The sequence below is a fragment of the Arvicanthis niloticus genome, chromosome 3 (assembly GCF_011762505.2).
Source record: "Arvicanthis niloticus isolate mArvNil1 chromosome 3, mArvNil1.pat.X, whole genome shotgun sequence".
NCBI lineage: Eukaryota > Metazoa > Chordata > Mammalia > Rodentia > Muridae > Arvicanthis > Arvicanthis niloticus.
In genome coordinates this window covers 125,609,487-125,627,927 of record NC_047660.1, presented here as the reverse complement: position 1 = coordinate 125,627,927, position 18,441 = coordinate 125,609,487, and the positions used below count along the sequence as shown (strand labels likewise).

General features: G+C 41.2%; 1 protein-coding gene across 2 annotated transcripts in view; it reads right to left on the bottom strand.

Annotated features, from left to right (window-relative positions):
- Satb2 (SATB homeobox 2) overlaps window positions 1-18,441 on the bottom strand; it is a 173,344-nt gene that overhangs the window by 49,126 nt on the left and 105,777 nt on the right. For both annotated transcript variants that reach the window (XM_076931897.1, XM_034499047.2), the window contains exons 7-8: window positions 4,832-5,044; window positions 837-992 (exon numbers count right to left, since the gene is read on the bottom strand). In XM_076931897.1, coding sequence (XP_076788012.1) covers window positions 837-992; window positions 4,832-5,044 — 369 coding nt within the window. The remainder of the gene's footprint in view (window positions 1-836; window positions 993-4,831; window positions 5,045-18,441) is intronic.

The window sequence follows — 18,441 nt, the reverse complement described above, 5'->3', positions numbered from 1 at the left end:
GCAGCTAACTTCCATGTCCTCTGCCCGACATTAATCCTTCATCTGTGGAATGAAGAAGGGTGCCCTCCAGCAGACCTAAGGCGGTAGCTGTCCCCTTAAACAAACTGAGGCAGAGGGGCAGAGCCCATCCACTGGTGCTGCCTTCAGAACGGAAGCCAAGCATCTGTGTGCTGGGTTCCCCTGAGCATCACACTCCCTGCAACTCTGATGCTGAACACTTTTACTGGATAAGCATCTATGTTTTTTTGCTAAAAGATTTTAGCACTTATTCTGGAACCCCCACGTGTGTTTTCTCCTGGAAAAACAACTGTATTCAATCCGTGAACGAAACACCTGACAATCACAAGGTGTCTCTGGGGCTGGGCAGAAGTGGTTATTATAGCAAAGTCAGCCCTTCCCCTGGTGGGAATAGGAAGGTTATGAGCCCTAGATAAATGTGGTCTCAAGGAAGGGGCTGTTATGCACAGGCTACATTTTTTTTTTAATGAAAAAAATTGCTTCCCAAGAAACAATTTTTTTTTTCAATGAGTGTAGAAAGCTTTGGATAAGAGAAAAAAAAATGTAACCCTTATTCTTTAATATCAAATACTTATTTAAGAGAATGAAGCCAGGTTCTGGTATTGTCTCTCCTCTGAACTCCGATGAGAGCTACAGCAAAGCCATGGGGCAGAAGGCAGAACATGATGGGCTCCCCAGGGGTTATTACTGTTATTATTATTATAAAAACAGATGTGTTTTTATTGAAGGGGAAGGAGAGTGGTCCCAGCCCTCCATTTTGCTCAAAAAAAAAAAAAAAAAAAACCCAAAAAGTCAAAAAACAAAAACACCCCACTCACCTGACTTTTGTTTGCAGCCACTTTGGCAAACAGGGCTTGAGACACCTTAGCTCTTTTCATCTCCTGTTGGATCTCGTCATAAATGGCAGCTGTGATGTTGACGTTGGCGCCGTCCACCTTAATAGGGAGGTCTGTTGTCGGTGTCGAGGTTTTGGCCTACCAAGAGACCATGAAAATAATAATTTAAAAAGTGCTGCATTCAGAGCAGCCATCTGTGCAGAAATTATCAGAGGATTTCAGTCAGCTGATGCCAAACCACATTAGCTACAGAGGGACACTTCCTGTCCATTATTCTAATCAGGTTAATTGTGATTGGAAATAATTGCAATGCATTCCTATAGGACATACAGAATCCTGTCAGCTCTTGCTTCCCCTCACGGTAGCCTGGTGGCTCACAGGTAGGAAGGCAACCCTGGGCACACCGAAGTATGACATCTATCTACAAGCAAGCACACAAAACACACTCACCTTTTTCTTTGTAAAACATGACACACCTTACAGAAGAGCCAATTCTCCAAGAAAAAAACTGAGTAAATGGGTAGAGGTCTCTAAATAATAAATTATTACTCGATTTAATGCGCTCCCAAGAGTACCTCTCGCTCTTTATTAAGGCTTCATGTATGTTATTTGAGTATGTGTGGCTCCCGCCATTATCATCATTATGCTACCCAGACAGTCACCTAATTTCACCTAGGAAATCACTGGAAATGAAACAAAATTTCATTTCATACAATTCGGCTTCAGATGCCTTCCATGAGCAGCTTTCATTTCCTTAAATTCGTATTGTGGTTTCATGCATTCTGCCGCGCGCGTTTTAATCTAATGATTTCCCATTAGCTTCAGAGACAAATGAAGGACAATGCAGAAGGTATCGTGCTTCCTGGGGTAGGAATACCCTAAACCATCCCACTCAGCCTGGTCCAAAAGACTGCCAGAGAGACCAGGCTGAGTCTGATTCCTAAGCTGCCTACCTGGAAGGTACAATCAGTTTTCCTAACCCAGCAACACAACTAAGGGACAAGTAAGCCCCACCCTTGGGGCATTGCTGACTAAATGGGCCAGGATTTGATTCTTTTGGTCCTCACTCACTCTAAAATCCCATAATAAAAATGATGTCTGTAAATCACAACTCTCCCTGTGTTGATGCCCTGAGCTGCCCCTCCCCTAGGCTGGTACTAGGTCTGATGGAAGACAGCCTGCAGTTGGGACATGGCCGGCTGACTTGTGCAAGGATGCCGTAAGCCTGGCCTGCCTGCTCTAACTTTCCATGGAGGCTTGGCTTCCTGGGAGAGCACGATGGCATTTACCGTCTTCCTTTGCCCTCTGCATCCCAACTTCTTTACTAGTTACTGCCAAGTCATAGTGAGTGTAATTTATGAACTTCTGTGTGCCAGGCACTCTAGGAAGACTGCTAACTTCTGTTTTATCTTGTAGCTCTTGTAAAAATCCAATAGTGAGGTATTTGCATTTTTATTTGCAGGTAAAAGAGCTGAAACGACAGAGGTCTTAACTTGGTATTAAAGGCCATGCAATAGTAAGAGCGCTCCATGAATGCCTTGAACTTAGGCACTTTGGGCTTCAGAGCCTCGGGTCCACTATGCTACTCCATATCCACATGGGGGAGGTTGCTTTGGCCAGTATCCTCTTCCCACAATAACCCAATCAAACTATGCATCCACTGCACACTCCTTGTTAAAAGAATGATAGAACATCTCTCAACTGTTGTTGTTCACTGTCACTATGTACCTTGGTGCTTAAATCTTCACTTAAGCACTTAGGGCTAAAACACAGTAGTGACTATGGTGCATGGGTAAGATTCTGAATTCTGGCATCAGTATAACTACAGTTCAAACTCCCACTCTACCACACAGACATGTGAACTCGAGCTGTTTAGCCCAGAGACGCCTCAAACAAGAGCTCTATGGAAATTTGGATCATTTTTTCCCAGTTATGAGACAGGATGTCATGCTGGCCTTGAACTTGCCTTGTAACTATTGACCGTGAAATTATGGTCCTCCCACCTCTAACTCTTAAGTGCTGAGATGGCAGGCATGTATCATGTTCTGCTGCTGTTGTTTGTACAAAGCACCTGTATTACTGAGATATGTCAGAACAAGTTTTAAATACATAGGCACATAGGTATGCATAAAATGTTGAAAGATTCAAATAACTTTCTTTTCTCAATCTTCAGCAACAGATACAGAATCAAATAGTAATCAATGTACAAGCGTGGCTCTAGGATTATAATCCTCAAAAGTCTGTCTGAATATTTCATATGTATTTTCAAAAAAAACCAGTAAAATTAAATATGTAACTTCCTATACTTATCCCTAAAGGAAGTTTCATCTAGGAAATTTCAAGATTGGATCCTACCTCAGAAAAGGAGAACATCTTAACGTAAGGCCATGTTAAGCTGCTCAGGCTCTGGAAGTGATCAGGTCTTTGGAAAGGTGCCGGTGATACGATCTTGTTAGAAAAATATTACAAAGACACTGAAAACAAAACAAACTGACCTGTGCCATTTTCTAACAAGTAGAAGTGGCCTTTTTCCAACAGAGCTGCCTTGGGGGGGGGGGGGGAAGGACATGGAGTAGGAAGTGTGACTGGACTCTCCAATGATGGCTAAACAGCCTTTTAAACGGTGCAAAAGTACTACTGAATTTACTAGCAGTCAATATTAATGCAAACTGTCAATGTCCTAACAACAGTTCACTATGTATGCTTTGATATTTAAAGAGAAATCAATTAACAGGCTTGGCTGCAGATGTCCAAAGTAAGTAGTGGAGGCTTTAACAGTAAACATGACTCACAGTTTACAAGTGACACAGCTCTGCAGGGCGTGTCAGAAGTGATCCACAAGTACAAATCTATTGTAGGTGCCAAAACACAGTCAGGAGACAGGAAAGACAGCGACAATATACTCGTGAAGGCTCCATTAGCTCTGATTCTGTGTTTAATCAGATTCTTGGAACTTACCAGAAAGCAAACCAGGAAGAACAAAACTATAGTTTTTCAGCAAAGTAACCTTTTATTTTAATGTACCCAGTTTTCACTTTTGCACAAATAGGTATGCACTAATTAACCTTTGGCTTTGAGAACCGTCACTCAGAGTTTATGCAATCCAGAGAATCAGAAAGTGAAATAGTTTTATCTATGTCAATGAAGTAGGGAAAAGTTAGGGAATAAGTGGAAATGAGCAGCTTGCATTTGAACTGGAAATGTGCCCGGCACACCTTAAGCTCTGAACACTTGAGAAGTGTGCAGATAGGGAGGCCAGAAATTCCCAAATCCTAGAGTGACAAAAACTGAGGCCTCCTGTCACCAGGACCCATTGCTCTGGCCCAGCTACTGCACTCCCTATACACAGAACGCTTCCACTGTGTTTCTTTGAAAGAAAGAAAGAAAGAAAGAAAGAAAGAAAGAAAGAAAGAAAGAAAGAAAGAAAGAAAGAAAGAAAGAAAGAAAGACCTTATTTTATTGTAAACTGGGGGTCAGGGTAGGGTAGAGCACATGAGTGCAGGATCCCCCCGGAGCTGGAGTTACAAACAAAAATGATAATCAGTCTTAACCGTGGAGCCGTCTCTCCAGCTGTCCATTTTAGCTTTCTGAATTGCTCACAGCAGCATCTGGACTGCTGCAACTTGCCCTCAACCACAACCCCAGCCCCAGAAAAATAAACAAGTAATGTAAGGAAAATAAAGTAGTTGTTATACAAACACAACGCTCGCAGGAACCCCACTTGTTTCTTCTGAAACTGTGTAATAGTCAGGAATTCACCTCCTACTTGTACCCTGTCCCCTCACCTGCTTACGTAGATGAATGGGATGATCCTAAAGAGAAGGGAATACACACCACCACAGCACGCGACTACCTCGTGATATAGCCAGAGGGATATACCCCTTGGCCTATTCAATTATGTTTCTTGGTTTTCAAGGGAAAACAGAATGGCCCTGAAGCAAGACGTTTGTAAGTGACATCTGGAGCAGACAGCTCACCTGTGGGGTTCGGGAGGAGCTGGGGCTGCTAGAGGCAGAGGAGACCATGCTCACATTGGGGTTCATGCTCCGCTCTCGCTCATCCTGGTAAATGCGATCGCGCTCCACTTCCGGCAGGTTGAGGAAGTTCTGCATGGCCCTCAGGTTTACTAGAAGAGACTGAGACGCAGTCCTGGGATCTTCTTCCTTACGCAGTATCTCTGACAATAATCCCTGGTAGAGTGGGGAAAAAATAGGCAAAGTCATGTCTACAGATTTACGGGTGTGGTTTCCATCTTCCTCCCCAACTGCCCCTCTGTTTGGCACAACCAGCTTGAGAGGATATCAGGAACATGCCTAATTCCTTAGGGCTCAGGAGGAGTCTGTATGAATGTGCTCCCTTTCCGGGGCTGCGCCTTATTTTAGGACTTCTATTTTGCCACCTCATCAACACTGTAATAATCCTATGTGCGCCAATGCCAGCGAGCAAGGTAGGCGCTCAGGAGGAAATGTGGAGCTGCAATTACCACCAGGTGCCTCCAGCAAGTATTTCAGGAGCTGTTAGAACTCTCTCTGCTTGAAACTGGGAACTCTTGGCAGTCCTGCTCAGCTTTACAAATCTGCCAAGTTTGGTAAATTTAGTTCCGACATTTAAACAGCATGGGAGATTTACATCGATTTAAAAAAAAATAATAAAAGTTTGGCTGAATTTCTGTATGACCGGACACTGATTTCAATATAGATGTTTCCTAAGGCGGGGGGGGGGGGATAGGAAGCAAACGTAACCTGTCAACTCTGATAACTTCTCAGTCTTCACGCACAGCAGTTATGCTTTCACAGGTACCATGAGGCACCCTAGATTTTGTGGGGTACCCCCATGGGAAGCTCTAATTGCAAGTGATGAAAATGTGGTCACATAAGCTAGGGACCCGGACATGCTCTAGTAGTGTGGGCCTGTAGTGTTGATAGGCTCTGATGTCCTGATGGACTCGATGTCTTCTGAATGTGTGCCTTAACTAAATAAGGGAGCTTTAAAAGCAGTGATTCTGTGCATCTAATGACACAGAATTCACAAAGATTTTTCTCGATACTCTAGTAAAGCAGCATGCCCTAAGAGGGCAGTAGGAGACAAGCTAGAGAAATGGTTCTTAACCTACAGGTCTTGACCCTTTTGGGGGTCAAATAACCCTTTCACAGGGGTCACACAGCAGATATCCTGCATATGAGGTACTGACATTACAATTCATAACAGGTTCAAAATTACAGTTATGAAGTAGCAACAACAATAATTTTTATGGTTGTGGTTACCACAACATGAGGAACTATTAAAGGGTTGCACCATTGGGGAAGTTGATGACCACTGAGCTAGAGGGAGGTTAAGACAGAGGAAGCTCCATCACTGTTGCATGCACCTGCCGCATTACCACACAGAAGCATCATTCCATATCCTCAGCCTTTATCCTTTCGCAGGGCACTGTGAGATGAGGGTTCAGGACTGTCTCCCCAAGAAGAGCTAAGATGTTAATCCTATATTTTGAACACATGAGGCAACCCTAAGTCACGCAAAGTCACTGCTATGAAATGTGGTAAAGCACTGCTGGTGCCAACGAGGTTTGCATGGAGGGAAATAAATATAAACACAGGTGATACCGCTCACATATAAAACAGCAGTGGATGTAAGAAGAACTATCCCCTGGCTAGACAGAAGTCTGCAGGGTACAGGGGGCATTTTCATAGAAATTATTATATTGTACTGTAGTATAGCAAATGGTATTTGTAGGGATGTATATCCCATAGTAACCAACATTTCAAGGAAGTACAATTGTCATTCAGAATACCACATAAGGGCTGGAAAGGTGGCTCAGTGGGTAAAGGCGCTTGCCTGATGACCTCGGTTTGATTCTTGGGACTTACAAGTGGAGAGAATTCACTCCTGCAACCACATGCACCGTGCACTGTGGTGCATGCATGTGCATGCATGGATACACATACACAGAGACACATATATAAACCTAATTTTTTTTTTTTAAATCACACAACACGACTATGCCGCAAGAAACCTACCAATGGTATGCCATCTGCTAGCTCTGAACTTGGTGGTCATATTACGTTGATTAGAGGGATCTTAGTACTTGGGAGAAGTGACCACACAAACATATCTAGGAAGCACACAGTGTCTGCTTGAGGTCAGAATGCGAATAAGGATAAAATATACCACATAATGAAGCTAGAAGAAGTGTGTGTGTGTGTGTGTGTGTGTGTGTGTGTGTGTGTGTATCTGTGCCTGTGTGTCTGTGTGTATGCGTTAGTTAGTATGTGGGCATGCACATATGTGCTCAAGGAAAGAGCAAGGTAGGTGGCGTGTGTAAAAATATCCTACTGCTAAAATGATTAGAGGAAAATCCAGATCTCACGGTATGTTTTTAGAAGCAACAAGTGAGGCACTTGTCTTCCAAGAAAGTATGCGTTCCATGAATCAATTCTCCTGAAATTAAGAGTCACTTGTGTGTTGGGTCACCCCGCTTCCCATTTTAACTGAGCAACCTGAAATAGTCATAATGGATTTGCTTCAAAGATTTTTTTTTTTAAATCTCTAAATTAATATAAAGAAAGGAAGTAGATTTTAAATTGCTTCCAATTTCCAAAGCCAGTAAGACACTAAGATTGAAACTCTCTGAGCTTTCTTTCGGAATGAATCATGCAAAGAAAGAACAAGTTAGTTTTCCCCCTCCTCCACAGCCATTCTCCTTTCTGTCTCCCCTACCTACCTTCAGGATTGTAAGAAAGGAATTTTAGGGTCATCATGGAGATACTCACTATGATTATAAATCAAAATATCTCAGAGGCAGAGCTTAACTTATTCTTCCTTCATAAAAATATTTTCATGAGTCACATAGTATACAGTACAGCAAAGGCTCTTACATATGAAATCATGATATAAAATCCTATTGTTCTAATACACCATATCTAAAAACTATGTAGGTTCCCAAACATAAAAAAAAGTCATTAAAATTATGGAGTGTTTTTATTTATTTCTTGAGTTTACTTTATGGTTTTACTTTAAAACTGCATAAGACCTGTCACGTTCTAGAGAGCCTTCTAGGAAAATTCACCCATTTCTCAGGGCAATGCACACAGAGCACCCTCGAAGACGGCTGCAGGTCAACATCACTGCTGAAGCAAAAGACAGACAGCATTTGTATTTTAAGTAGCTGGTGGAATATATTGCTTCTGTCAAGTAATTTACCTACTAGCAGATACAGTCTCAAATGAACAAACGTGGCCAGTATCACCTTCATACACAGCCTCCAGAAAATTACAACATTGCTCCAAATCCTTTACCTCAACTCTTGTGAGCATGGCAGTGGTCCCAAAGTGCATTCTTTCCACTGGGGACATTTTCAATGGTAAGTGACTAACTAGAATGAACAAGACAAGTAGCTTTTGGTTTTGATTTTTTTTTTCACTTTGGCTATTTGTGTCCCTTTAACTCATGTAAAGTAAGATTTTAAAGGCACGGTGTAAATTCTTCAGACATACATGTGAAGTGATGAGTGTGTGTGTGTGTGTGTGTGTGTGTGTGTGTGTGTGTGTATACCCGAACCCAACCCACCACCCACTAATTATCAAGATGAGTAAATGTTTATTATATTGACTCTGTCTTGAATGGAACATAAATTAATAATTTATCTCACATAAATATTTCTAAAGCCTTTGCTACCATGTCATCTGGCATTTTAATTATCAACCAGCTAAGCAGTGCCATTATGTAGCCTGAGATATAGAAAATGTGGTGCAGCTCCTGGGCTTTGGAAGAAAAAAAAGATGCACTCCTATCAACAGGAAACTCATGAAAGGGAATTAATAAATTAACCAGGATAATGCTTATTAAAATTTCATATCAGTGATCATATTAAAATATACTTCAAGTATTGAGCAAAGTGGCCATTAAGTATTTGCCACGTTGTAGGCAATAGAGCCATCTCCAGGGAGACATAATGGTTTCCTCAGCGGTGTGAGCCTACTTTCATAAGACAAGGAAGCGTGTTGCCTGCAAGGGTGCAGGTACCACAATGTGCACACACCCTCCGCATTAGTTCCTGGGTTCATGCAAAGAGAGCCTCAAGGGGGCTTTCCCCTGGCTCATCAATGGGAGAGTTTACAAGCTTTTCAGACCATTGCTAGGACCAGCAGCGAATAGATGGTTTGGGAAGGAACTCACTAAAATTAAGATAATTCAAAGTACAAAACAACAAACTGTAAATGCAATCTGGCTTGCCTGATGATACACAGTATCTTCAAATAAAAGGAAGAAATTGATCTTTAAAGTAAAAGAAATAATGTTTATCTTATCTGTTGTAAAACAGCATTTCTAAGTAATATTTTGAATGAACTTCACTTTCCATCACTGAACTTTCTGTTTCAATACTTCATCAGTTGATACAATGTTTCCTTATATCTATGTACAGGATACATACTGACACAAAGGTGCCAAGGTGCCATATACATTACAGTGACTGACTTTCAAGCTTCCACACTAGCCTTGTCACCTTCTTAGGGATGGCTGACAGAATAGCTTGCAATCCTGCAGAGAACATGCACCTGCATGGACTAGGTCTTAGGTTTAAGAACTGTGCAGATCCACATAGAGCAGGTCAGGACTGACTGGATCTGAACGGAGAGTCTTTATATGTGGTTTTTAAGTTTTTGGTACCTTTCTAGAGTTAGGCTATATCAATCACAGAAAAAAAATATGAAAACACTGAGACAAATATTGTCCCTCAACTGTTGAGGAACCCCCCAAACCCATCATAATTATCCCAAAGAACAACAGCTCCATTAATTCCTTTCTCATTTATTGGTTTAAAAAAATCAGGGAAAGGGTGAAAAGACAAAAAGCAAAAGATTCTGCTTCCACAGAGTTCTCTGCCTGGTGGAGGAAGGTTTTATAGGGGCATGCTGGAAAGGCGTTGGCTGCCACTGTACTTATTCACACACGGGGTCCCAGCATTTAGGAGGCAGAGGCAAGGTCATGAGGTCAAGGATATCCCTGGACCATGCAGTGAGATTCTGTCCCAAATAGGAACAAGGGAAGAAAGGTAGACAGAGAAATGGGGAAGGGAGAGGAGGGGAAAGAAGCAGGGGAGAGGAGAGGAAAGAGAAGGGGGCGTGTTAGGAGATGAGAGGGAAACAGGAAGACAAGGGGGGGTGACAACTGCCATAAATTCAAAATACTGCTAGTACCATCTTGGTTCAAAATAAGATGTATTGACAACTGTGGGTCTGGAGGGGGCGGGCTTTGTGGAGAAGGTGAAATAGGGTCTGAGTGAATCTTTAAATATGAATGGCACCTGCAAGGAGAGATAATGGTGTAGCCAGGAAGGAGAAAGACTGCAGAGGAACATCTGAAAGAAAAGTGGCCATGCTTTTTCCAGACAACCAACGGAAGTGAAAACGGATACAGTGGTGTGAAGCCTTCTGAAGGGACAATGACCGTGTGCATTAATAAGATCTGGAGGCACTGGTGTGCACACACACCAAGCAGCTCACACTGCCCCCAAAATGAAGCGACAGTAGATAATCTGCTCTGCCTTTTTGTCACCTGCAACAAATTAGGCTTTCAATATGCAAAACATCTTCCTTCCAGAAAAACAAATGATCATGATTCCACTTAATTGTAATTTAATGAGGCATAATTTATTTTTTAAAGTGATATACACCAGGTGTGTAGGGGGACATGGAAGAGCCAAAGCCTGGTGTTTGTCTAAGAATCAAAGTAGCTGGAAGCCGTTTCCATCCCTATAAATTACATATGTGGCTGCTTGTGGCCATTGAAGTGGGAGACAAAAAAAAAAAAAAAAAAAAAAAAAAAGGTAAGTTGTGCTGTTTATGTATTATTCTAACAGATAGAGGTAACTCAATCCAAAAAACAACTCACTGGCATACAGCAAAGAGTCTCAAAATCTGGGCTCCAATCTGGCAAGGGCAGACATGAGAAGGTCACATTACCCCTCAAGTGTGCTGCTGAACTGTGCTCCAAGGAAACCCATACAGGCCATACTATTTTAGGAAGACAGAGACTGGGAGTGTCAGAAAACACAAGCCCCGTTTCCTCACAACAGCATGCGTTAGTAACTCTGAGATAGGTGAATACATTTCACAGGGTATTTAATGGCAAACCTTTCCAGAAGTCAAGTGACGTCTCTTATGAGAATGTATGATTCAAGAATATATCACAGCCGGGCGGTGGTGGCGCACGCCTTTAATCCCAGCACTTGGGAGGCAGAGGCAGGTGGATTTCTGAGTTGGAGGCCAGCCTGGTCTACAGAGTGAGTTCCAGGACAGCCAGGGCTACACAGAGTAACCCTGTCTTGAAAAACCAAATATATATATATATAATCGCAGTGATTCTGAAAGTATGTGTTTACAGTGGCATACTGTTTGAAGCAGATGATGTCATAACCAATAGCAAGATTTTAAAAAATCTGAAGTCGAAAAAAGAAAACAAACAAACAAGACCCCCAAAACCAATCTGTAGGCTTGTTCCCATTTTCCAGATTAACATGACAGAAAGGCAGAGTCAGAGGAGGCTTTCAGGACTTGGGCCATTCTTCTTGTACCTGAGAGTATGGCCTATTTATGACCACTCTCCTTGAATACAGACAGGGAGAGAAGGCCCTCCTGTGTTGCTTATATTCCACCATCCTTTTTGCAGGCTTATATCAGCCTTAATTCGCATTCAGTTCTGATGTCCATGCTCAGGTAACAATAGAAATTATTGTTTGTTTATAATTATTATTATTATTTTACAACCAATAAACATTGGTGCCCTCTTAAGAAGCCAGGTAAAGTCAAATTCCTAATCTGCTCCTCCATAACAAACTCTGTCCACACCGGAGGTTCCCTAGGAGTTACCCAGAGCAGTGAAGGGGGTGGGGGTAGGGGGGATGTAGGTGGTTCCTATTGGCATCCACTGCTTAAAAGCTGGCCTTCCTTATGAAGCTCTCTCCCTCACCTCACTTCCTTCTAGATGCTCCTGAGACATTCCCCCTTCTGTTTACGAATATAACAGGTTTCCCATAACCTACGACTGTCCTATGATTCTGGCTGTTGAAAGTCATTTGTGTAATGCTAAAAATATTCACCCCACCCCCAACTCCCAGAGCTCTGCTCGAAGCCAAAGTACTTACTCTGATTTGAATAAAATCTATACTGGGCACAACAATGGCAATTTGATTTTTATTATTAAAAATGATGTGCTAAATCCTCAAAGAAGATGTCGTTATTGAATTAGTTTAATAAAATCTCTCTTTTATTACAAAATTTCTTTATTGAGAAAGACAGCCTATGCATGTCATATTTTGTAGGATGGGTTAGATAGAATTGAACACCTAAAGGGAATTAATGTACTCTGCAAATAAGAAGGCACATATAAAGTATCTGTTAAAGGCCAGAGATATACCATTCAAAGCACTACAGATAGCCCTCCTTTGACTGAGGTGCACAGGTCCTACCCCTACCCCTACCCCTACTCAGTCTCACACTGATACCTCCCATCCTCCTTTACATTGGCCATTATGAAAACTATTTTTCTCCCATCAGATTAACTCACTGGGGACCGATTCTCTATAATTTGTGCTTGGTGTTGAACTAGTGATATGGAGAATATAGACATTTAAGAAAACATTTAATTCATTACAGTTCTGGGAGGGAGTCTTATCCAAGGGTAAAGAGTCTACAGCAGGCCCTAGCAGGCCACATATCTAAAGTCTGTCTCCTGAAACGAGTACTCAAGATCATTCTATTCAATCTACTGAAAGCAATGGCTGACAGTGAGTGACACTTTGCTTCATGAAAATCTCACTTTAGAACAACTATGCCACACACCTTAAGTCTGCAATTTATAAATGAAATACTTGTGTCATGAGAAACCTCCTTCCTGGTGCATTCAACAAAACTTGGTCATGGTACCTGACACATCAATATTATGCGTGCAATACAGGATAAATGGGCGCAGCAGAACATTCTTAAACATTCTGAAAGCCAAAGGAGCCTGTGCTGTCTTGAATACAACATCCTTGTCCAAGCCATGGGCAGGCATGCCCAATAGAGAAACATCCTCAGCCCAGTTCTTGTCAGGTCTGCCATTTTTAGCACACAGAACCTATGTAATGGCAGACATATTTGATGACCACCCCATGTCACTTTTTCTTGCCCTTTGCTCTGTTCTGTTTTTAGGAAATGGTAAGTACCACAACAGGGCTGGCTACACATGTACATCCAAAGCCGACATTTTCAAAACACACTAGCACTAAAAAGCAAAAGCAGAGAAACGAGCAGGTTGTCTTTGAAAACACTCTATCGGTGACGCACTCAGCACTGGGCACAGACAGGGCTTCTACATACACTGCAAGTGGCAGGCACAATGGCTATCTCATTCATAAAGTTCTAGACCCTGGTTGCCCCTTGTTTCCAGGAAAGTTCTATGGAATTACTATTGATATTCATCACATGTACTAGTTTGCTAATTAACATTAGCAAAATTAGTGCTTCTCAAGCACAAAGCAAAACGAAAAATACAATTTCTGGGTATTTCTATCTCAAATATATCCGATGCTTTTAGAGACAAGTAAAGCACGAGCTGTCCTGCAACCCCACAGTGCTGTGCTCCTTCCTGCTGTAAAATCTACCTGGTAACTCCTATCACCTCCAGGACCATAAGCAGCTGCTCTTGCCTAGTTCATGGGAGACTGTGGTACTTATACACTAAACAGGATGACTGGTTTGCATTGACTGCCTGTACCAACTTGAGGAAAGGGTTGTGTCTTTCAAACCCTGCTCCATGGTAACAGAGATAACTGACAGTGAAGCAGGAATAACATGATGCTCTGGATTCAGGCTTCCTGAGCTCAAAACTGGACTCTAATTAGACACCAAGCAGTCACTCTCCCTAGGGCAGATTTTCTCACCTGCAACACTGAAGTGACTCTACTCCCCTCACAGCACTAATGAGCACAGAGACGAACTCAGGGTTCACTAAATGGCAGCTATCATGGGATGCCTAGCATAGCTTCTAAATACATAAGAATCTGTAAAATGTGAAAATGAGTCAAACATGTTGAAATATAGTCACTTTAAATTTAAAACTTTGAATATTCAAAGTATGCCAGTTATACTTTGCTAAATGTTTTCTCATACTTAAGGCAAAAATACAAACAATAACTTTCAGAAAGTGGGATAATTAAAATTATTTGAGATAGAGGAAACTATAAAGAAAGGTAAATAATTATATAAAATGGAATGACTATGCAAGTTTTTCAGGTAAGTTGAAATTAAGATAGTAATTCTTGTTGGACATGATGGCACAAGCCTGTAATTCCAGAACTTGGGAGGCAGACATGGGAGGAGGAAGAGTTTGAGGCCATGGACAGAGACCTGGCATGTTCGTTGGCAGCTTGAGCTATATGAGACACTGTTTCAAAAATAGCAATCACCAAGATATAAACTGCATACTTCAAAAAGTTAAGTAAATTTCTTTCCCTATGTAACATATAAAATAATTAAAAATAAGCTTTGATCTATATCATCATTTCAAATGGATCATAGTTATTAGTAGATCATGAAGTTAATTTCATAGATCAAAACCAATTTTTAAAATGAATTGGAATTCTAGAAATTGGAAAATACCAAAGTGCTTTAATTATAGCATGAATATGGTTTTATAAGGGCTTTTTTCTCTTTCATGAAGGTTTTGCTTTAGCAATAAATAGAGCTAGAGACGGGCATGATGTGCACACAAGCACATGTCTACCAACCATGACTTACAAAGTACTCCAGATGGGCATGGTGGTAGGTAAGAGAAGTTCAGAAGTGGATGCCACAGTCTATAGTGACCATTTTTGGCACAAAATGAAAAAGAGATTAAAATTGCTTTGAAAAGCCCAAATGATTTCAGATTAGTACAGTTATATTTACATCACAGCACTTCTGGGCTCTAAAAGTTAATTCACTTTATTTGAACAAACGTGCACATAACCCCTAGCTAGCCAAAGGCCCTCATCTCAGTCAATGGTCATAAAAGGAATGCTCCTTGAATATACATTTTTAATGCTTATTAACTAAACAATGATGAAATCTGCAAAATCATGAGAATTAAAGGTAGTGTTTCCATTTCCTCATGAAATTTTTTCAAAACTATAAAGTAATGGCCTAGGCCTTAAAAGAATCCAACAGTAGATGCTCGCACTGAAATCCAGGTTTTTATGAAGACAGCCTTAGAAGAAGCAGATACTAATACTGAAGACGGAGACTCCTCTTCTGTGAGAAAGGAGTAGACCAGTACTTGGCAGACAATAGTGAAGAATGACATAAAAGTACAAAATCATCACCAAAATGGAATCTTCTATTTCCAAGTCATAAAAATTCTGGATTTGCTATGAGTCTGGTGACTAACTTGTAAGGCCATTGGTCAGGAATAGGAGGACTACACAGGACAGCTGTCATCACATTGGCTCGCTCTGAGTCTCTGTTTTGTCAAAGAGGGAGAAGAAAGTGAATCTGTCCATCATCTGTTTCTTACACCTTCTAGTTCAGGTAGACTGTGGAGGGAGGCTGAGTTGTGTAGTTTTCTACTTGGCGAATCAGCCTCTCCTTTACCAGAGGCAAAGACAGAGCCAGCTCTGAGCCTGTGCAGTTCAGTCTTCACCTCACCAATCCATACTTTTGGCTGAGGTTGCCTAAAAGGCACTAATTAACAATAATTCCTTATTTGTGTGGGAGGTGCAGAAATACGATTGCTATCTAGAGAGCCACCTCCTTATGCTATCCAATAACTTTGAGACACTGCTATCTTGCAAGATATTAATATTATTACAATCTTTAAATCTGAGAATTCAAGCCAGTGATTTTGAAATGAAAGACTATTTTATGAAGTAAGCAAGGCCATCGCTCCCTATTTTATTAATTTAATGTTCTGAAATCAAAAGAGGGTATATCAAAAATTCAATAACATGTTCATGCCTGACATGCAGCATTTATATTTACAGCCTACCTTTCAGGGAGTGGACTTCCTCTTTCTCACAGGTCTCCTTGTTATTTTATAACCAGCTCACTGGACCATGGAGTCAAGGCCCTAGATTTACATTGTGGTCCATGACTTGCAAAGAGCCTGGATCTCAACTTGATACTGAGAAATAATCCTGACTGACACTATGTCAGCAGACAATGAGTGTGAGTATCTTACAGGGAATGCTTTATACAAATATAAACTACAATGTATAATTAAATTATTCCTGTCTCTGGCTAACAGTATGTGTAAAGCAAACTATGACATTAAAAAACAACTTCTGCCTCCTTCAAAAGGGACTCACACTAAGACAACCAAGAATTGAGCTACTTTTTTTTCCTGTAGTTGTTACATATCTTTTTCTCTGTGTTGCTTCAGATTCTGATGTTTTGCAAGTTCTTAGAAATTTTAACCCTTGCAGTTAGGGCCATGCATATATTCCAAACACTGTGTAAATAAAGCTTAAATCAAAATCCACACCGTTTCATACACGGTGTTTGCATTTTCAGCAGCTGGCCTTCCTGCCAAATTTTCTGATACATCATTCAATCTAATTTTCCAATCTGCTGAAAACATTCTCCAGTTGCTGAGTGACTTCATAAATTGTATTTATGACCTTGGTCTCAAGTTTCTTCAAATGATGTGGCTTTGATGAGTAAAGTGTAGATTTTTTTTTTCTTGGTGTCTCATAAAAAGTAAAAAGTAGTCAAATGAGGACATGTCAATCAAATGAGACCCCACTGGATTTTCAGGGTCCTGTTCTCCATCAGATAAGGCCAGGGCACATGCACTGTGCTCCACTGAGACCTTTGCTAACATCGTGGATTGTCCTTACTGAAGTAGCAAGTCACCAAATCAAACACTATTCTAAAGTAGCACATTTTATTACATGCATCTATTCTTTTGCAAAAATATGTTCCTAAGAATCAGTTAAGCAAGTCTTATCTGACCCCTCTGCTAAAAAAAAAAAAAAAAAAGAAAAGAAAAAAGAAAGAAAGAAAGAAAATGAACATGAACAATGAATATGAGATAAGTCTTATTCTCAAAGGTGCCGATGTCTTAGTGCTGGCCTGTAGGGATGACCCCTGTGCTCTGTGGCCAATTTAAAGGGAAGAGGAGGAAGGATGTGAGGGTCAGCCCTAAGTTCCCTTTTCTGGCATGCCGGTGCTCCTGTTCACATGTGGCACTGCATCCATTCCACTGGATTTACCCTAGTTTGGATCAAAGCTTCCTCTACTTCATTTAACAGATTTGCTCAGACGGAAGGTCTCGGAGGAGAAGCGATGTTAGTAAATGGGGACTTCTGAACATATGAATATGTAGGTCATTGGATTTTTAAATAAATTAGAGAATAGTTTATCTATTAAGTAAAAGTCACTGTACATATTTTATGAAACATTACTTATTATAGGTCAGTGGACACCAGTAATATTGAGCCTTCAAACATTTCCAGGAGCCTTTTCATCCTACATGCCTACATGAGCCTCTGATTGATGTTTTAAAGTCTATACTTTAACAAAAAAAACAGAGTGCTTAAAATTAGAATTCAAAATCACATTTGCAGATGCAAAGAAATAAATGGGGTAAATAACCGACTGACTTACTTCATGTTCGGACCTAATGAGAGAAAGGTGCCAACCTAGACGAATTCAGAACACAGATGCAGAAGAAAACACGTGAACAGAAATGAAAACCTGACAGAAATGGCGACTGAACAGACATCATCTGCACCTGGGCCCAAGCAGTAGGGAGGGGCGGGGCCAGGGAGCAAAGCTAGTCTACACTTAAGTTACCAGCATGCCACAGCGGAAGAGGCGGGGCCAGGGAGTAATGCTACTTTAAACTTACACGACCAGCATGCTATAGCTGACACCACTGAGGCCCTTTTCACAAGGCGATGGTGGTACAGCTCTTAAGGCCTCAAGTCCCATTTCTCTCCTGAATCCCATTTCTACACATCCTCACATTCTTTCATTCCTAATCTCAGTCTCTCCCCCCCCACCCCTCTCTGTCTCTCCCTCTCTCCCCGACTTCCACTCGATATCCTTAAGTCAGTCTCAATAATGATACTATTTTCACTCAGTGAACTGAAGAGTTCCAGGGTTTCAGGTTTAAAATAACTATGGTGATAATACATATGTAGCAGAGACAAGCTATACCAGCTCTACAGAGCATCCAGCAGTTGCTTTGTGGAATGAATGGGTATCAATCAAATGCTATGCTTTAACCCTCTCATGGCATGAGCAAATGTCACTGGCATAGAAATGACATGGGCCTATAACCTTGAGATAAAGATTCCTATGCAAGAGTTTATTAATAAAATCTTCCAAGGGAGAGTGGTGAGAGACAATGAAGGAGGGGAAAAAATCCAAACCATGTTGGAGCTTCAAGCTGATTATACATATCAGAGCAATCTCTTCCACAGGGGCTGGGGCTGTCATTGTTGGTATCAGGCTCCGAACCCAGTGACATCACATCTAGGCAACCCCTACATCGTTGCCAAGGCAATAGCCGCACACTCCCAGAATCCACCTGGCTACCTCACCTTTACCTGGGAGATGATACT